This window comes from Notothenia rossii (genome assembly GCF_949606895.1).
Source record: "Notothenia rossii genome assembly, chromosome: 5".
NCBI classification, from domain to species: domain Eukaryota; kingdom Metazoa; phylum Chordata; class Actinopteri; order Perciformes; family Nototheniidae; genus Notothenia; species Notothenia rossii.
This window is the reverse complement of record NC_136903.1, coordinates 53,997,139-54,019,481: the sequence shown is the minus strand read 5'-3', so window position 1 is coordinate 54,019,481 and position 22,343 is coordinate 53,997,139. Positions and strand designations below refer to the sequence as shown.

Sequence of the window (22,343 nt, the reverse complement as noted above, 5' to 3'; positions counted from 1 at the left end):
GGGTCTCCAAGAAGGCCGTATACTCTGAACTGCTGTTGGGTGCATAAGTACACACAACAGTCAGATTTTCCCCCCCCATAACCCGCAGGCGTAGGGAGGCAACCCTCTCGTCCACTGGGGTAGACTCCAACAACGAAGCACCCAACCGGGGACTTGTGAGTATCGCCACACCCGCCCGGCGCCTCACACCTTGAGCAACTCCGGAGAACAATAGAGTCCAACCCCTATCCAGAAGTAAGGTTCCAGAGCCGACGCTGTGCGTAGAGGTGAGCCCAACCAGATCCAACTGGTAACGCTCCACCTCCCGCACAAGCTCCGACTCCTTCCCCCCCAGAGAGGTGACATTCCACGTCCCCAAAGCCAGCTTCTGTCGCCCGGGTCTGGTCCGTCGAGACCCTCTGCCTTCACTGCCACCCTTCTGGCAGCGCACCCGACCCCATCGCTGTTTCCCGTAGGTGGTGGGCCCGCGGGACGGAGAAGCGGAGGTGTTGCCCACGTCGCCTTTTCGGGCTGTGCCCGGCCGGGCTCGGTGGCCAGCCCGGCCACCAGACGCTCGCCGACGAGTCCTCCTTCTGGGCCTGGCTCCAGAAGGGGACCCCGGGCTTCCTCCGGGCCGGGTATCCTCACTTCGTGTGTCGTCTTTCATGAGGTCTTGTGAACCAATCTTAGTCTGGCCCCTTGCTTGAGACCAATTTGCCATGGGTGACCCTACCAGGAACACAAGGTTCCAGACAACACAGCCCCCAGGTTCATCAGGGCACACAAACCTCTCTACCACGGTAAGGTGCTGGTTCTTCAGATAACTTGCAAGTTCTAAAAGCATCCTTCCTGTTTTCAAAGGTTTTTCACCTGCACAAAATGGCCCATTCAGCAATTGGACATTTGGTTTAAGTAAACTGTTGAAATAAAAAGTATGAAAATAAAAAGCTGTGTCATTGGAGTGGAATCCTGTTTGAAAGTCCGGTAGATGCCTCAAGTCCCTTTCAAGTGGGGAACTCTGCACCAAAATCAGAGGAGACTTGACAATAGGATAGCAACAAGTAGTCAAGCTAGTCAGATTAGCTTTGGTTGCAATGCTAACATCACCCCTTTTATACCATATAAACTTTCATAACAGCGTTGTGATGCCAAACAGCGTCAATTCATACTGAAACACATTCACTTATGGGGAATTGGGGATATTTATCAGCTGCTTGTGTGACAGTCAGACAGTGAATACTTTACAGCGGCCGTTGCAGTGAGTTAACGGTAGAATAAACTCTGCCGTGAGTTAACGATTGACTAAACTCTGCCGTGAGTTAACGGTAGACTAAACTCTGGTGGACGAGCAGCACTGCAGCTGTCATTAAATGCTGTTGAACCACATTAATAAACAATGAACCACAGCACTCTGGAGAAAAGTATAAGAGTTGAGAAGTAGTTATTTAATTTAATCTGGCTTCGTATGATTACAAGCAACACGATCATCGACCCAACTGAGAAAATCAGCGACGTAAACGGTGGTGATGTCATGATGCAGCAGCGGCAGCACCAGTCGGGCTCTGAGCGGTGGAAACACAAGTGGTGTTACAGAGAAGAACCATAAAAGCACAAAAACGGATCTTGAACCAGAACCGGTTTGGTGGAAAAGGGGCATTAGACTAAAGTGAACTATCTAAACACTCAGAGAGTCCTTTACTTCACTGAGCTGTAGTTATCTGAGCCTCTTAGTCTGACAGGAGAGGACTCTCCTCCACCTTGTTGTAGAAACAGCTGTTTATATCCGTTAGCTTAGCTATCTAACCAGATGCTAAAGACAATCCCCAGTATTGGTGCGCTCTCTCGCTCGCTAGCTTACTCACACAAAATGCGCTCGTGCCACACACACAGGGCAGAGCTTGAATGACACACAAAGACCCAGAAGAACTTTATTATTTGCGATGGCTTTATTGTATGATCATATGACAGATGAACAGACCGCCACTGGGTTTGACTAAAGACACAGTTACACACAAAACGCAGTATGTGTACAGCTCATGGTACAGCTCCAGGGGCGTTTCCTGGACCTGGAAACATTAGGGGCTTAGCCCACAGTGGTGGCGCCATAGATTTTCTGTTGGGGGTGCTGTGGGGTAGCTTGACGTTTCATAGAGGGTGCTCAAATATGTAGGTCTCCCTTGAAAAAGAGATCGATTATCTCAATGGGACCACCTGGTTAAATAAAGGTTTGAAATGAAGGTACTGTAGATTGTTCTTTGTTCCAAGTCCAGGAGTAAGTTTAAATAAAGAGACAAATGGGGTCTCAGGAAGTTTAAAGGAATATTTAATGAAGTAGCGTTGTATTGGATCAAGCAGAAAAGTCACACAGCTGTGCAGGAGAAGAGAGAGACTGGAGTCCTCCGTACATTCAAGTATTGAGTGGCGAAGTCCCTCCCCTTCCGGTGGACCTCCATGGGACCTTATTTCGAAAAAATTATGTATTGAAGTCAATGGAGAGAGAAAGATTATCTTTCGATCCCGTTTGAATTGTGCCACGAATTACACATACAATGTTTCAATCAGGAGAGACGTGATGTATGAAATACATGTTTATTATCGGGTCACATTATATAAATGAAACATAATGATGACAGTTTATAGCAAGTGAATGAAATGGTGTTTGGCGATTAGGCCCAGGTTTTGTAGGATATCATTCGGGGAGGGAAAGAACCGTTTCCGATGAACCCCCCTGGGTCTAGACACTGGTGGTGGTGATAAGTGGTTAGGTCCGGTTGGAAGGGAGAAGGTTACGCTTGGCCCTGACTTGGAAGCAGGAGGCGAAGGGGTGGAGGAGGGTTGCTCGTTGACACCTGGAAGACAGCTGATGGAAAAGGGGAGAGCATATATAGAGGGATTAACAGGTGCGATAATTAGGCTTGTGAATGGAGGGAAGTGATAGGTTAGCTGAGGAGTGGCGCTCCCTATCATTTAGTGAAGGGAGCGAGTATTGCCATGACGTGCAATACGAAATGATAGGTCTTCCTGCCTGAACTTGCGCTGAGCTTCATTTCTATCAGGAGAGATGTGATGTATGAAATACATGTTTATTATCCGGTCACATTATATAAATGAAACATAATGATGACAGTTTATAACAAGTGAATGAAATGTTGTTTGGCGATTAGGCCCAGGTTTTGTAGTTTATCATTCGGGAAGGGAAAGAACCGTTTCCGATGAACCCCCAAAAGAAGTGAAAGTATGAAGTACTGAACGTGATGAATTCTTACCTTTTGGGATGCAGTGGAAATATATGGATGAAATGAGAGGTTAATACATGTGGGGATTTAGACATACTGATGCCTCCTAGGCATCCTTCCTGGATATACATGGCATCCCGGACGTACTGGGCATCCTGGACGTACAGGGCATCCTGGACGTACAGGGCGTCCTGGACATACAGGGCTTCCCGGACGTACGGGGCAACCTGACTTAGCAGGGACACATTTTATACAGACCCGAAGGTTACGACCTGGACGTACGGGGTTAGACATGGCAAGGATAAACATGAGCCGCGGGGCGAATATACGTGCTGACATGCTAAGAACCACCACCAGTTATATGCATACGTACCAATTTTAAGGTTGGAGAGACCTTTGGATAGCCAGCACGGCACTGAGGTCCGGACGAATGTAGGATGAGAAAGCGGAGGAGAACCACCGTCCGAGTTGTTGCAGAGATGAGGATGAGACGCCTTGATTAGCAGCGGAAGTAGATGCACCTATTCTAAATTAATGCCCCGTGTATAGGAAGGGTGATAACCCGGATTTAATGAGAACTTGCTTTAAATAGTGATTTAACTGTCGTTGAGTTAAGGGAAAATTCCCTGAGATAAGAAATAATGGTGAGAGAGGATTAGAGGTAGGTCTAAGCTGTAGGAATTTGATCATGGATTTATGAGGGCAGAACTGGGAGTTGTTTCGGGCGGCGATGACGGAGCAGGCGCCGCCGCATTTGGAGTGCTTAAGATGTAAGCTAAAATGGCTGGCGTGAAAGGATATGTCAGAAAAGCTGACGTCTCGATTGGAATCGAACGTTAGAGAAGCTGTGGTAAATTCACCTGGTCTGAGGAAAGCATAAAAAGCTAGGAGAAATAAAGCATCAAGTAGCGCATCGATATAAGGGGAGAACAACCCACTTCTAAGTTTGGAGAGCATAAGGCGTAAAGTGGAGAGTGTAATAGGACGTCTCCGGTCTGAGACAGGGGGAAACATTTTAATAAGACCTTTGAGAATGAGTTTGAATGACTGGTTTGCAAACAGGCTGGGAAAGCCGGGATCGAAACAGCGAACATTAAACTGAACTCCTCCTAAGAGGCCCAGGATGTATTGGGGTTTGAGGTGGCGATCAGTGGCGCAGTAGCACATGAAGGCGCACACGATGGAGATGAGAACAGGTTTAAGTGTAATGCCTACGGAAAAGCAAAATAAAGCGAACGTTCTCCAAGCGAAAGCATATGTTTTAACGGTGGAAGCGGCTAAGCCCTTCCTCATAAAAAACCTGGCGGATTCGAGGTGCCTTGCTAGGGGGCTTCTATTTAGAAGAGAGAGAGGAGATGCAGGGGAGGAATCCTGAAGGGTTGAGCGCTGGCTTCTGGGCAGAGGTTCCGGAATGTCTGGAAGTGGAAGCGAGAGAGGGAATCAGCCACTGAGTTGAGGTGGCCGGGGAAGTGACGAGCGGAGATGAGGAAGTTGTGGGTGATGGAAGACCACGTGATGCTTCTCATGAACGGCATGATGTCACGGCACGGGGAGCGCGCTTTATTAATAATCCCGACCACTGATTGGTTGTCACAGAGTACTGAGATCCGCTTCCGGGGCCAGAGGTGACCCCACACATGGGAGGCAACAGCGATTGGAAAGATCTCATGCAGAGCGGAGGAAGAGGCATGGCTGGGGAATGACTGAGGCCACGAGCCTGCGAACCACTCTCCCTGGAAGAAACCCCCAAAACCCACGGATGGGTTAGCGTCCGTGAAGAATCTCATGGAGTCGGAGGAGTACACGAGGTCGTCGTAGAAGAAGGTGACGCCATTCCAGTGTGCGAGCAGGAGGGACCAAAACCGCAGATCTGAGCGGCAGCCTTCATCTAAGAAGACCTGGTCATGGAGGTTTTCTGCAGCCGACGCTGTATCCAGGAGCCGGGAAATAAAAGAGCGCCCCTGAGGGATAATACGCATGGCGAAGTTGAGGTGACCGAGCAGGGAGAGCAGCTGCTGCTTGGTGATAACTTGTTGCTCGCAGAAGGACTTTGTGATGTCGCGAATGCGCTGCACTTTGTCCGTGGGGAGAGACGCTTCCATGTCTACAGAGTCGATTGTAATGCCCAAAAACTCCAGGCGTGTGTTGGGACCTAGCGTTTTCTCTTCTGAGAGGGGAACAACTAACTCCTGAAAGCATAGTTTGAGTCTAGCTAGAGAGGCGCCTGAGTTGTCCCGAGGGGGATCTATGAGGAGGAAATCGTCCAATAAATGAAGGACGGAGGAGATTCTGACGATGTTCAGGAGGATCCAGCAGAGGGCTTCGGAAAAAGAATTAAAGATGCAAGGGCTACTTCTGCAACCCGAAGGTTAAACGGACAGCGAAGTAGAATTTGGACTCCCACCTGATACCGAACATGTGCCACTGAGATGGGTGAATGGGAATTATTTTGAACGGGTCAGTAATGTCTGCTTTGGAAAGCCACGCTCCTTGCCCTGCGAATTTGATGAGCTTGATGGCATTATCGACTGAAGCGTAATGAAGAGAAAAATACTCTGGGGGAATAAGGCTATTGATGCTGCAAAACGGACAAGCGCGAGGAGCGGACAGATCGAAGATGAGCCTTTTCTTCTCGGAGTATTTGCGTGTAGCGACCCCTATTGGGCTTGTCCGGAACACTGGGAATGGAGAGGAATGGAAAGGACCGATTAAATATCCTTTGTTGAGCTCTTTTTGAATGAGCTGAGAGACTATGGTGGGTTCTTTGGCGGCTGACTGCAGGTTTTTAGCCACTAAAGTCCCTGAGGGGGAAGAAAGGACCCCTACCCTGAACCTCTCTCCATGGACTGAAGGCGAGCGTCGATTAGCAGCATGGAACTTGCCAGAGATTGCAGTGTGTTGACTAGGCTGCCATCAAAGAGGGGCTGAGTGCCGGAGCTCCCGGGCTGAGCGGCGCTGGGCTGCTGAGTGGCGCTGGGCTGCTGAGCGGCGCTGGGCTGCTGAGCGGCTCTGGAGTGAGCCTGAGGAGTGGAGGATTTCTTGGCCGAGCGAGCTCCTGGAGGACTCGCTTTTTTAGACCTTTTGCCCCCGCGACCGCAAGAGCGCCCTCGCCCTCTTCCGGGGGGGCTGGCTGGAGCTGCTGGCCTGGGCTGGGAGACCGCACCGGAGGCTTGATCCGACAGCTCACGGAGCTGGGAAAGCAGGAGATCTGGGGCTGAGGTGATGCCCTGCTTCCGGAGATGGGCGACGAGGAATTCTGCCTCTGCTTTGCGAGAGCAGCTGCGGGCGCTCAGACGAGAACTGAGGCGACGGTGACTTGAGGAGTTTGACGCTTCCTCTGGAAGTGCATCGGAATCGGGATCAAGATCCTTCGAAAAAGGTAAGTTCTCTGAAGAGTCTGAATTAGACATGTTTGAGGTTTTTCGTATCAAGTGTTTAGGCGTAAGAGGAGTGTAAGCTACCAACTTGCGCGTTGACACCTGGAAGACAGCTGATGGAAAAGGGGAGAGCATATATAGAGGGATTATTAGGCTTGTGAATGGAGGGAAGTGATAGGTTAGCTGAGGAGTGGCGCTCCCTATCATTTAGTGAAGGGACAGAGTATTGCCATGACGTGCAATACGAAGTGATAGGTCTTCCTGCCTGAACTTGCGCTGAGCTTCATTTGTCAATTTAAAAGATAATTTTGCAAGTAAAATAAAAAAAGATTTGTCGTAAAACTGTGAAGTAACACATTTGTTTGTGTGAAACTCTCAATGAACTACATCTCTGGTCTCCCAGAACAACACATGTCACCAAGATGGCCATCACTACTGTCTTGTCAACAAAACGATTGACTACCCTCACTATCACCACAATGAAACACGTCCAGAAGAATGTCATGCAAAGCTACCTTTGGAAAGCATTTTTTAAGATTGACAAACATCGTATGTGTAATTCATGGCACAATTCAAACGGGATCGAAAGATAGGTTTTCTCTGTCCATTGACTTCAATACATTATTTTTCCGAAAAAGGTCCCATGGACCGGAAGTAGATGGGCGTGACTTCGCCACTGTATATCTGATTCTGTCCTCTTCTTCTTATTTGCTGCTTCGACGAGGGGCGTGTCTTCCTCCCGGCTCCATACGTTTGTGATTAATATCATGTAAAATAAGAGGATTTAGACATTGTGTGCTTATTTTAACTCCACAAGCCTTTACTCATTATATTCTCATTCATAACATTCTGTTTGCTACATTCTAATGACTAAAAACAAAGACTACGTGAAACCGGAAGTGACGTAATATGTAAACATCCGGTTTTCTTCAGAATAAAGCTTTTCAAAATAAAACGGTGCATTTATTTAATATTCACGTACAGTATCGGGCGCTACAGTGGAATTTTCTACTGCAACACTCCCCACACACACATACACAGTACCCACGCGACTGTTAAGTTAAAAGCATCAATCTGGTACAATTTGAGAGCAAAATGAAGAGATCTATGGATACATCTCTCAACGCCCATATGAAACAGAACTGTAAACAGATTGACTTTTTCTTTATGGATATTTTACAAATCACTCTCCTTTTAAACTGTATTCTTGTTTTACTGTCATATAGTATTTCATAACTGTTTTTCATTTATGCTTTTATTGTTTTATAACTATAATGATCATATGAACGTGCCTCGGAAATAATCTTTAACATAATTCGTGACCAAACCGGTTGAGACCCACTGAGATAACTTAGACTAAAGTTAACTATCTAAACACTCAGAGAATGTTAGCTAACCTGCGCCTCTCAGTCTGACAGGAGAGAGCTCTCCTCAAGCGTGTTGTGGAACAAACAGCTCCTTATGTCCGTTAGTGCAGCTAGCTAACCAGATGCTAACAACACGGTCCCTGCTGGCACCGGTGCGATCTCTCTCTCTCTGTGTCTTGCCTCTGTTGCATTCACTGAACACGGGAAATTAAAATCCTGCCGTCCTCTCTAATGTCATGATGAGGTTCAGGTAAAGCACAGTTAATGTATTATATTATTGGGGGAGAATTTTCAGAGAATTATGTGTACTGCAATTTCTGAAGTGCCGGAGCGGCGTTCCGGTGCGGTCCGGCAGCACTACACCCCTGGCTTTAATGCATGATCGGAATGACGGATGAATAGATCCTGGACTATTTTTTCAATTATTGTTAACATTTTTGAGATCCGGGGCTTTGCAAAAAACCTCCGGGGCTATAGCCCCGAATGCCCAGGTCTAACGACGCCACTGCTACCACACCTAGATGTGAAACATTGAATGTCAAGAGCTAAATGTCATTACTGCAAGTGTAAATCGAGTTATTCACAAAGATCTCAAAATGAAGTGGAGAAACAGCATATCCCATACCAGAGGCTTCAGGTTTATCATTGTTCCTGCCTTCACATGCTGCAGTGATTTCATGAAATGATTGCGCTTTTTTATACACTAAAGCAGCTGTAGGAAGCAAATAATGTATGAAACACCCACATTCAATCATATATTTTGTAGACTGGTTAACTCACTATCTTGCTATGTTGTGTGTTAATTCAGAATGGTTACATTACATTTGAAACCAGCCTCAACTGTGTGCATTGTGATGTCTCGAAAGAATAAGGATCTTCAACTGGAGGAGTGAATGAAAGAAAGCAAGCAATGACTTCCAACTTAATCTCGGTATTTCAGTCTTCCCACAACCATTACAAGCTTTGATCACAACTTATAAACAAAACAGAAGGATTAATGTATCTAAGGACTCATGCTGACTTCTATATAAAGTAAGTCAAAACACTCCTTCTCTATGTGCACCTCAACCATTGTCTCTTTTCATTTGTGATGACAGCCCAGCTGATCACAACTTGATAAAATGTTAGTCGCTTTAACAGCTGCAGAGAGTTTTTACAGAGTTTTTGTTTAGAAACATGTTTGCTGTTCTACTACTAAGAAAACATTGTCATTGTTGTGGTCTTGGCTGGGTCAGAGTCCAGGGCCACTGTTACAGGTGTTTTCCAAAATGTTAACTTAGAGGTGTGGTTGCAAAATATTGGCAGAGAAGAGAAATGAGCTGGAGTTTCATTTATTATTCTTTTTTCATTTTGAGAGGTGCGTCAAGTTCATCAGCTGTAATCAAATCTATGTTTATGGAGGGACTTGGTCTGCTGTACAGAAACGCAGAGGCCAAGTTTTTCTTCATTTCCAAAGCAATTTGCCTCTTTGTTTAGCTTAGATGATCAGATACAGAGATGATCTGATAGCGTTCATAAACAGAGCCTCATTTCCTTACCAAGGTCTCCTGCTTAGACTGCTGCCCCTCTGTCTCTAAAAAATGAAATAAGACTTGAAAGCAAACTAATCTAAGGTTACCTTTGTTTTCATGAAAAGCAACAAAACATGCATCCTCAAAACACAATACTAGTAATAAGTTCAGCAAAAATGAATACCTAAAAAATGTGGAGTTAATTTAAATCCTACAAGCTATCATTTTGTTGCTGAGCCTATGGACAACAATTGACAACACATGTGAACCACACTTAAAATGACATGATGTATGTAGAGAAACTCCATACAATATCAGTTGCAGCGACAGAGAAAAAAGCCGTCGTTCTTCTGTAACATCAAATGAATCTGAGCTCACTCCAAACCCAAACTTTGTCTTGTTGTGGTTTGTCCAGCCAAATTATGTATATGACTGTGCGTGCATGCGTTTGTACGCATATGCTTATAGCCTATGTATGTATTTATATGTGCATGTTTAGGTGTGCGAGTGTGTGTGTTTCCATAACTTTTTTACCTCAGCGTGCACAAATTGCAGACTTCCTTCCAATTTTGTGAAGCGGTCCCACATTGTTCCAATTCACAACCTGTTTATGATCAATTCTGACTCGTTTACTTTTTTGACCGAAATTCAATTAAGGTTTTGTATAAGTGAAACATCTCAGGCACATGCACTCTCATTTGGTTAGGATCAGCAAAGAACATATTGTGTCTGAATATTTACTTTTGAAATAATACTGTTAAGGACTCACTAAAGTTTGGTAACTATGATGTGATGAAACTAGTAAGGAGAAGCAGGAAATGAGCAGAAACCAAAAAAAACAAATTTTTGATGTGTCGTAATGTTTGACATATTAAAATTCCATCTTGGGCATGGCCTCCAATGGAGATGCTCAGACTGATCAAAGTGTTCCTTATAAAGAAGCCTATAAGTAAATCAATGGTTACATATAGTAAAGTAAGTATCTCTGTTTGATCTGTTGCTTTATGGAAGCTTCAAAATATTGAACATTTCGAATACAACAATGTTTCTCCATTCTTGAAGTGGAGGAAGATTTTGGCCCCCGTCAAAGCACCAGACATGATGAGGCCTGCAGCCCCTCATCATTCCAAATCTGTTTGATATAAATGTCAAAAGAACATCCCTGCTTTGCCCTCCACGAGACCTCTGGTGGAAAAAAGACTGTAACACAATGCCAGACAAATCCACCGTAAAGTTTTTACTAGAGGACCTCAAAGAGTCTGCAGTGTTGGAGCTTTCTTTATTAGTCAATAAACTGCAAAAGGAGATTTTAAATTGCAACTGCATAATGTTCAAGTATTATATTTTTGGCACCAGAGATGAAAAAAGATCCGACTAAAATGTGATGTGTCTTAGTAAAAGAGAGACAGACGGACTGGTCTATGTGTTTAAAAGCTACGTATATGATATAATAAGAAACACTCACCTCTCATGGGTGAATGGAGTGCATCTCTGATAGGCGACTGATCCCCTGAACAAAACAGCAGAAGAAAGGACAAAGTCAGATCACACAAATACTCTAAGTATCAGAATATTCTGTCAATCTGGCCTCAAATCGTGCATGCAACGTTTTTTCTCACATCAATCAATCAATCAATGTTTATTTATATAGCCCAATATCACAATTGTTACATTTGTCTCAGTGGACTTCACAGTTTGTACAGAATATCAGTATAACAATACGACACCCTCTGTCCTTAGACCAGTGGTTCTCAAACTTTTTCTGTCAGGCCCCCCCTTTGAGAAAAAAAAAAGTTGGGCCCCCCCAACACAAATAGTCAGGCTCAGTGGCGGCGCCATATATTTATTTTGGGGGTGCTGTGGGGTAGCTTGACGTTTCATAGAGGGTGCTCAAACATTTAGGGTTTCCCATTAATGTACCGGTCGCTACAGTGGAATTTTCTACTGCAACAATCGCCACACACACACACACACACACACACACACACCCACACACACACACACACACACAGTGTACCTGCAACTGTTACAATGAAGGCTCGATAATCAGCTCACGGCATATAGGTGTAAGCAGGGGTAAAGTGCTATTTTTATATGTGTTGTGTGGACCTCACATAGGGGGGTCCGGGGGGATGCTCCCCCGGAAAGATTTATTTTTAAATATTAAAGTTAAAAGCATCAATCTGGTGCACTTTGAGAACAAAATGAAGAGATCTATGGATACCTCTCTCAACATCTATGAAACAGAACTGTAAACAGATTTACTTTTTCTTTATGGATATTTTACAAATCACCTTTTTAAACTTTATTCTTTTTTTACTGTCATATAGTATTTCATACCTGTTTTTCATTTATTTTTAAGTATAATGATCATATAAACGTGTGCCTCGGAAATAATTGTTTACATAAATGGTGACCAAAACGTTTGAGACCGACTGAGATAACACTGAGAGAGTTCTTTTGTTCACTGAGTCTCTCAGTCTGACAGGAGAGGACTCTCCTCCACTTTGTTGTTGAAAAAAGTCCTTAAATCCGTTAGCGTAGCTCGCTAGCACCAGAAGCTAACAACAACGATCTCCGGTACCAGTGCGCTGTCTCTCTCTCTCGCTCGCGCACACAACATGGCTTGTTACACACACACACACACACACACACACACACACACACACACACACACACACACACACACACACACACACACACACACACACACACACACACACACACACACACACACACAGCCGAGCTTTAATGAAACACAGATACACAGACTTAATAGTACTGTACTGCATCATATTATTTTCGAATCAATAATTTTTCAATTTATGATTCTTTTGTTTTCATAACCATTTTTCATCCTGGTCTCTCGCGCCCCCCCTGACATGCCTCTGCTCCCCCCACTTTGAAAACCACTGCCTTAGACTAGGCCTGTCACGATAAATAATTTTGTTGGACGATAAATGTTCCTGGAAATTATTGCGATAAACGATAATATTGTCGGCACCATTGTAAGACCATTTTAGACCACTGACATAATGATAATATATCATAATAATTCTAGTACATCCTTTCAAACAGAACCTTTTATTGACCATTCAACATTGCAAATGAAATGTGAAATAATATTAAAATGTATAAATGATATATAATAAATAAAACAAATTAATTAAATTATAATAAATGAATTAAATCACACACAACCAAAACAATAAATTAAATAGACTCAGGCTGGAAAACAGAGCTCTCAATCCATCTATCTATCCATCTCTATATAGATAGATAGATAAATATATATATATATATATAAAAATAAATCAATATGAGCACACATTGTCTCACAAGCAAAAAAGATCTCCTTAAAACAACAGTGATGTGTACAGTCCACTGTCCACAAAGACCCAGATGCCTCAACAGGCCATATCCAAATCTGTTTTTTTAAAGTTTTCGAGCAAGGAAAACCAACATGTTTGCATTGTCGGGCAAATGCATCTTTGATTGTAAACTGTCGGGAAGGTGGGGGCTCTCCATCTCCAGCTGCCGTGTTTGCTACCAGCAGGGAAAACGGAATGGAGTGGTTGTGTTTTAGGTGTAGTTTAAAATGCGTGGTATTGCCTGCTTTTGTCACTACCTTTTTTAAACATATGCGACACACCGCCCGGCTCATTCAAGTCCGTAGGTTGGCCTCGTTGATTTGGCTTGAATCCAAAATACTGCCACACCGGAGAATCGAGATGTGTAGGTTTTGTAACCAATTCCATTTCACTTTAAATTCCCCGCGAGTAAGTCACACGTTGTCTCCCGCTTGTCGCTATATTATTAATTTGGCTGCTACGCTGCTGCACGTGCACACAGAGTGTCCTGACCTGGCTGTGTGTTAGCCTCGCCCCTCACAGCGCGCATGGCCGGCAGCCACAGCTCGTCTGGCAGCAACAGCACTCCTAGCTAAGATGCTGGTCACATCCTTATGTAAACAAACACGCATGTAAACGGCAATTCATCGAGCTCAGAAAAGTTATCGAGTCCATTTTTATTTATCGTACGATAAGTCAATTTATCGATTATCGCGACAGACCTACCTTAGACCCTCAAATCGTACAAGGAAAAACTTCCGGAGAAAACCCACAGTTTAAAGGGGAACATGGGAGAAACCTCAGGGAGAGCAACAGAGGAGGGATCCCTCTCCCAGGAAGGACAGACGTGCAATAGATGCCGTGTGTAAATTGAAAAGATAATACGTTTGCAACATAGGTAGACCAAATGTTTGGAAATGCATGTGTGTATAGTGCAAAGTGCATCAAAGTCTTCCTACCGAGCCAAATATACCAAAAGATGTATGTAAACGACAGAAGAAGCGGTCAAAAATCACTCCAGTTGATCGGGAAACCAGTTAACGAGGGAACCAGTTAATCCGGAACACCGGCTGAAAGAACGTAAAAGCTAGTAATTACAGTATTAACACATCTTCAATCTTTTTGGCATTGTTACTGAAATAAACATGGTCTCTGCCATTTCTACATTAACGTTTCACCCGTTGTTTAATGGGACAAATTGAGTAATTTGGAGGGGGAAACCAGCTAACTTTTTCTGTAGGCTTTTTCTGTAGGCTGTTAAATGATGAAGCTGTGTTGTAGGCTGTTAAATGATGAAGCTCTGAGCTAACTGTCAAGCTATGAATGTTAAATTAGGAAATTTAGATTCAAGACATTTGGACAATTGTACTCTAAATAACTTATTGTTAAGTTAGTGTGCTATGTGTTGAGTGTATTTTATTGTATTTTCCTTCTCTGTAGTGTACTCCTAGTGGTTTTATGATGATACTGAAAACTGTATATTTCAACCTTAGTAGCCATAGTGCAGGCTCCAGCACAATCCTCTGTATTGGAACCATGTTCACTTACATTGTCCCTTTCAAATGAAATGGAAATAGTAAACAATGAAGAATAGTGGAAGCTATCCCCAAGAACAACATTCGAAAGCTGAATATGAGGAATATGAATTATATAAAGTGAAAGCATTTTGAATTGTTAACATGTTACTGTTATAAGTTTCACTGTATTATCTATCCTCAGGATCCTTTCTTAAGTTTCTGGCACCAGCAGCAGCAACGGAAAAGGATAAGGTGCCCCCTCCAAATGCTGATGATGGTAAGTTAAGTATTCCACTTTTAATTGATTATACTGTGCATCACACTCCAAAGATTAATTTTAACATGATATTCCCTGTTTCTTTTTTTGTCATAGCAGTTCAGTCAACATCTACCTTGAGTGGGGCGTCAACATCTGCCTCCAGTGGGGCGTCAACATCTGCCTCCAGTGTATGGAATGCCATTTAAGCCAAAATTTAAAAAATACATAAATACATAAATATATATATATATATATATATATATAAATATGCCTATGAAATAAATTCTGAAATGAACAAATGAGGCAATAAATATGTATACATGTACATTTAAATACACATTTATTTATTTCATGGGACTTTTCTTTCATAATGACACATTTATTTATTTCAAGAGACTTTTATTTCATAATGACACATTTATTTATTTCAAGAGACTTGTATTTCATAATGACACGTTTATTTATTTCAGGGGACTTTTATTTCATAATGACACATTTATTTATTTCAGAGGACTTGTATTTCATAATGACACATTTATTTATTTCAGGGGACTTGTATTTCATAATGACACGTTTATTTATTTCAAGAGACTTGTATTTCATAATGACGTTTATTTCAGGGGACTTTTATTTCATAATGACACATTTATTTCAGAGGACTTGTATTTCATAATGACAAGTTTATTTATTTCAGGGGACTTTTATTTCATAATGACTCTTTTATTTATTTCAAAAGACTTGTATTTCATAATGACAAGTTTATTTATTTCAGGGGACTTTTATTTCATAATGACACATTTATTTATTTCAAGAGACTTTTATTTCATAATGACACATTTATTTATTTCAAGAGACTTGTATTTCATAATGACACATTTATTTATTGCAGAGGACTTGTATTTCATAATGACACATTTATTTATTTCAGGGGACTTGTATTTCATAATGCCACATTTCCATTCCTTATATGCAAATGAACGGGGCATGGTTAGCTCACAGATCCAGACCAAAGCAACAGCACCACAACACTGACTCAATAGCTCTTGTTTCACACTCCAGTACTCTTAAGTGGTTTGCAAACTGCCAATAAACCAAACCGGTTCCGGTTCAAGAACCATTCTCGTGCTTTTCTGGTTCTTCTATGGTTCTGAGTCCAGAGCCAGTTCCGGGCTACAGCCTGATTTAGCTCTGGTTCTTCCTGTTTCAGCCGCAGCGGAGCCGGCTCTAAACACCGGAAAACCGGTTCTTAGCTGACCCCACTTGGCTGCCTGGCAAGAACCAAGAACCACGCTCACGTCGGAAGGGGGCCAGATTAAACTGAGCCATAATAACAGTTTATGGCGAGTACGGAAAATGAAAGTTGTAACAAGCAGTAGCGCTGAGTAAAGTGACTAGAACTCAACCACACACTTCTAAAAAAATAACACACTTTATAAAGTCAGGCAACACTAACCAGGCTTCGTGTGATTCTGTTCATTTGTACCTTACTTTGACCATCTGTTCACTGTCATTGATCATTGTGGAGAGCAGGCAGAAGTGGTGTTTTGTATTATAGCAGCTATCAGATGGAATCAATACATGAGCTGCACAGGTTGTGCTGTCGGACTATGACAAGTAGAATCATAATGAAAAGGTCAAATGTGCCTGTAGAAAACGGCTTATGCCACAATAGGATAGCAACAAGTAGTCAAGATAGTCAGTTTAGCTTCGGTTGCTGTTGCATAACTGCAGTCATCTCTCGCGTTCGATTGGTCAAAACAGCAGCTATGAATTTTTGAGTGCGCAATTAATAGCGCCTTTACGGTAATCGCTGTACAAGAATAAAATAATGCATGTTTTATTCTGCTTTATTTGCAATACAAGTCATTTGTACCATAAGTTCTTAATACAACTGACACTGTTTGACTCAGTCCTAGTTTGACTGCTACAATAAAATGAAGTTTTTCCTGTGTACTTTTTGGGTAATACTCTCTCAAAGTCCCTTCCTGAGAACAAAATCATGCCACTTCTGCTATATATATATATTTAAGCAATAGCTCACGACAGGCCGTGGTATATGCTCATTATATCACAGCTAAGGGGTGTGGTTCGGCCCGACGCGAAGCTTTTATAAAACGGTTACCAAGTGTGGCAATATGAAAGAAAAATACACACTCTAATTTAAATAGTTTTTATTAGTAAATAATGATGTTCAAAATAAAATAGTCCCTCTGTTGCCTTCTGCACAAATCTTAGTGCGAGGTGGTTGCTATGCAACAACACTAACAGCTAGCGAACATATTAGACAGAGAGCGTTGATCCATTATTTGGTTGTTTATTTACATTAATGTGTATGTTGCTGTTTATTGTGCATCCACTGAAAAACTGTCCAGCATCAGTAGAATGGCTTATGTGGTCACTTGTATAGGTTGGGGTTGTTCTAGGCTGTTGCTTGGCGTGGCGAAAACATTGCTCCACTTTCTCCGGTCCCCGAGATTCGGTTTCCAGTCGCTCTGGAGAGAGCTTTCGCCCCTGTGGCCACTAACGGTCATAATTTCTCTGCTTTGTTTCAAGCCCTGCATCAGAAATCTTTTGAATGGTGGTTCTTTTCCAGTTGGTCTACCTGCTCTTCACGTAGCTCTGCATGTCGTCGTTAGGTGCTTTTTTTTCTGGAGATAGGCACTCCTCAATCCACTCCTCCATAGTAAGACCCCCCGGAGGTCGAAGTTAATCTTAAATGTTTCCATCTTATGCTTTGTAAGTTTGTTTCGTAACGGAAGAAATGTAAATATATTTATAAAACTGACAAGTCAAATCAAGCAATTTGATTGGTCGATAATGTTTTTGCGGACCTCTTTGATTACAGATTTGAAAACATCGTTGCTTGCTTTAAAAGTAGCACAATTCATTATGTCAAACCTTGGAGAGTATCTAGATATCCCTGCCCTAATGCCAAAGGAACTGCACACTGAATATGTTTTGCCGTCTGATGTCTATGTCTGGACCGCTGTGTAAAAAGCAGGGTTTCTGCGCCGTTACTTCTCCGCTGCTTTCTTGTTCCAGTATGAAAAGCATTTGCTTTTCAGCCCAAGGGCATACTGTTTTTCTCAGACGCGGAGGGATACTGACTTGTTGTGAAAAGTAACTTACAATTCTACCCGTGGTATACGCTCAGTATATCTAAGAACCAATCAGATTGCTTGATTTGACTTGTCCGTTTTATAAATATATATATATATATCATATCTGTATAGTTAAGTAGAAACAAACTGTCCCTACAGTTTCAGGTAGATTAACACATATTTGTAAGACAAGTTTGCAATGAAGCACAAAACCCCTCTTTGTATTAAGCTAGCTGCCACAGAAAGTACAGCTTAACATGCTAACCTGGTAGAGTTAGCTAACGTTAGCTAACTTGCATTACATTGACGATTTTAAACACAACTTAACTCTCTAAACTTGTAAAATAACGTTAATTTAACATACCCTACCCTACCCTAAATAACTACATCACGTTTTTCAGGGGCAACACAAACTGCAGAAAACGCTAGCTGCTACAATAAAAGTGGGTTAACATGATAAAGACAGTGTAAAAACTGTGTAAAATAAACATAAAATACAGTAATTACTATTGGTTTTTTGTAAAGGTATTTGTTTTTAGTAAATTTAAGTTACAGCCCTTTGTTTTGACTTGGAGTATTTGTTTTAGTAACTTTAAGTGACAATTTAATTTAAAAACATAAACAGTATTTTCTTTTATACTGCTTGTTACAACTTTCATTTTCCGTACTCACCATAAACTGTTGTTAGCTAAGACAGCTAGCTCGTAACAATAGCCTTCTAGCAAACTTAAGGTTACGTTAACATTAACTTAACGTTGTCAGAAAGCAAAATGAACCTTCGAGAAAGCTTTTACTCTCAGACTGGGTGTAATTGTGTAGCTTTGCTTACCTCCAGAAGGACTTTTAGCTGTTTCCCAATAGAGAATAGAAAGAGCTGTTGCTCTCAGAAGGGCAGCATTGGGCGGAGTCACAGAAACCGCTCTCAACTGTCTCAACTGATCTTCACCATGGATGTATAATAAGAACGATCTTCTCAGTTTGCTCAGCGCTACTGCTTGTTACAACTTTCATTTTCCGTACTCGCCATAAACTGTTATTATGGCTCAGGTTAATCTAGCCCCCTTCTGACGTGAGCGTGGTTCTTGGTTCTTGCTGGGCAGCCAAGTGGGGTCAGCTAAGAACCGGTTTTCGGGGGTTTAGAGCCGGCTCCGCTGCAGCCAAAACAGGAAGAACCAGAGCTAAATCAGGCGGTAGCCCGGAACTGGCTCTGGACTCAGAACCACAGTACTGGAATGCAGTGGTGTAGTGGGGATTTTTTTACTGGGTGGACGGGGAGACACTATGGGCCCTTCCTCATTTCTCTAACTCCCCTCCTCGATTCCTATCCTCGAGACTTAGTCCCGCCCACAGGAGATGCGAGCGGAGGAGCCGAGGAGGGGAACCGAGGAGAGAGGAGGGGAAGCAGCAGGCGGTTAGAGAAATGAGAACTCCTCTCCTCTGAGAGGTCATTTTAAAGAGATGTCCATTAATGATGACAGGAGGCACAGCAGCCCTCTGTCTGATGGACAGATGTGTTCATGACGACTTGTATATTTACTTTTAATTCATTCACAGTGCGGTAATATATGATATAATATATCTCTGGTCGCTACAATGAGGAAAATAAATTACGGGCCAAAAGTTGTATTTACAAGTATTAAAAGTAAGCAGAGGACACCAAACCAACTGAGACCTGTCTGTCTGCTGCATCTACGTACACACTACCACACACACCTACACCACACACATGCACCTACAGCTCCTAAAACAGGCTACAGCCGTTGTGTATTTTATTATGTGAAGCACAAAATGGTTTTAGAAAAATATCGACTCTTTGTTTGTAGATATCTACTAAACTAAAGCAAATAAAGAGAGTAGGCCTGTTATACTGAGTGATATTACACACACTGCTCTGCTTTCTGCACGGATCTCACAGCTGTTCTCTCTCTGAACATCGCATCGCGATGAAAGCAGTTAATAAAATAATATCCAGGGGATGCATGCAGAGCTGTCATTAACTGAGATAAGTCCGGCCGTGCGTCACGCCTCTTTGAAACATCTCTGTTCCCGGAAATGCATCCGCGAAGGAGCCGTGGAGGACAGTGGTGTAGTGGTCCCTGGAGAAGTGGGTATACTCTTAGTTTTGCAATTTTTTTTAAGCAGCCCATAGTGCAAAGGATTATGGCCCTGTTTTATAGTGACATACTCTATTTAGTTCACCCCAAAAATATTAACCCAGTATAGTTACTCAGTATTACTTACACACAGTGGTGGACAGTAACGAAGTAAATGTAATTCGTTACTGTACTTAAGTACTTTTTTGAAGTATCTGTACTTTACTTAAGTATTTCCATTTTGGGGGACTTTTTACTTTTACTCCACTACATTTCAAAGTAAAATATCTTACTTTTACTCCACTACATTACGGGACATCTGTCGTTCCTTCTCATGAGTGAATTATTTGTTATATAAATAAGCAGAGCGTTCCACAAGGTTTAGGAGTGTGTTTATGGGAATTTTTGACCATTCTTCCAGAAGCGCATTTGTGAGGTAATTTAACCAAGAGATTTTGGACAATTCCATACTCCCAACTTTGAAAACAGTTTGGGAATGGCCCCTTCATGTTCCAACATGACCGTGCACCTGTGCACAAAGCAAGGTCCATAAAGACATGGATGACAGAGTTTGGTGTGGATGAACTTGACTGGCCTGCACAGAGTCCTGACCTCAAACCAATAGAACACCCTTGGGATGAATTAGGAGCACAGCCTGAGAGCCAGTCTCTTCATCCAACTTAAGTTGCCGCTTCTGGAAGAATGGTCAAATATTTCCATAAACACACTCCTAAACCTGGTGGAAAGCCTTCCCATAAGAGTTGAAGCTGTTATAGATGCAAAGGGTGGACCGACGTCATATGAAACCCTATGGATTAAGAATGGGATGTCACTTAAGTTCATATGCACATCAAGGCAGGTGACCCAATACTTTTGGCAATATAGTGTATATATATATATAAATAAATATCACCACAAATATTGAATATCATCATTCAAATAATTCAACAATAAATTCAAAACGATATGTTACAAAACAACAATATATAGTTAACAATGAACAAAAATATATACATTTTACAACATATCCATGAAAACCAAAGTGACTCTCTCAACCCAGTGCTGGGTTTCTAAGTAAGTGCTCATATTACAGTATTTTCCAGACAGACTTGCTTTCTGCAGGAGTTTTCACACTGTATTGCCTTGAACGCATAGAAGTGGCAGCACGGTGTCTCTTCAACCAGGTCCTCATATACTTTTGAGGATCAAACATAGAAGTAGGGGGGCCGTTGATATTAATCATCATCAAGTTTGATATGTTTGAGATCAGTAGTACAGCCCTTTTGTCTGAGCTTATATTGTTCATAAGGCTAAAGTTCCTCTCACACTCTGCTGTGCTGACAGGGAATGTCTTCATACAGTTCATGAGTGGTTTTAGGTCCTTGGCTCACTATTGGGCTCTTCCAGTAGGTCTCGCATCCCATTCAGTGCTTGGTCTGTGCACAAGTGAAATCGCTTGCACAGTCGCTTAACCTGGTCTTCACCATGGCGAATGCTGGGGTTTGATGGCCATTTACTCTGATCAAGGATGCTGAAGTCCTTGATGACCGCATCTTCGAAAGACAAGCGTTGCTCAAGATTGTTCACAAGGCTTTGTAAGAACTGGCCTGGATTGATTGACTTCAGCTTTGCATTTCCTACTAGAGCTATAGAGCGATACTCCCCAGCCTCTTTTGCCTCTAAAGCCTCACAGTATTTTTCACCTGGACTCTCTTTGAAAGACTGTATCACTCTGATTGAGCGTTTCAGCAGATGCTCTGCTCTGAGGAGAGTTATAGAATGAGCTTGAAGCTCCAGTGACAGGACACTTAGTTCATGGAGAGTGTCATACATGAGCCCAAGGTCACAGATAAATTTAGGACTTTGAAGACGGTATAATAAACCTCTGTACATTTGTTTCTCTTTGGTGGACCTCATCTCATCGGAAGACGCATTCTTAAAGTGCTGCACAAGACCTCCCAGGGATGTCCACACAGCACGAACAGTACGAAAGCTACTGTCTACCCAGCGTACATCTAAAACTCTGCCAATGCGAAGAAGTTGTGAGCCTACTTCAGCTGCTGCATCTTTGAGTTCACGCTCATTTTTGTTCGACATACTATAAAGTGAATATAGCTTCTGCATAAATATTTTAAAGTGGTTGACACCCGTCACCTCATCAACAGCATTTGACACAGCTAGTTCCAGCCTATGGTTCATACAGTGCAACACAAAGAGCCTTGGGAATCTCGAGGTCAACCTGGTTGCTACTCCTGACTTCTTTCCTAGCATGACACTGGCTCCATCAGACACAAATGTTACCCAGTTTTCAAGAAGCCACTCTTCTGTAAAGCCAGCCTTCATTAAACAGGTGAGTAAAGCCTGTTCTATGCCATCTGCTCTCTGATTGTCTAATTCAACTAGATCAAGGAATATGAACTCAGGGCTTGCTCCTTCAATTGACGCTTTTACAGAAACTGTCATGACAGGTTTGTGACTTAAAGAAGAGGCCTCGTCAATAAGGACAGCTAACTTCGTGGATGATGCTATTATGTTACTCACAATTTTGCTCTG

General features: G+C 42.5%; 1 protein-coding gene across 1 annotated transcript in view; it reads right to left on the bottom strand.

Annotated features, from left to right (window-relative positions):
• raly (RALY heterogeneous nuclear ribonucleoprotein) overlaps positions 1-22,343 on the bottom strand; it is a 559,745-nt gene that overhangs the window by 12,995 nt on the left and 524,407 nt on the right. Inside the window, exon 8 of the mRNA XM_079680060.1 lies at positions 10,936-10,980. Within this exon, the coding sequence (XP_079536186.1) occupies positions 10,939-10,980 (42 nt within the window). The 3' untranslated portion in view covers positions 10,936-10,938. The remainder of the gene's footprint in view (positions 1-10,935; positions 10,981-22,343) is intronic.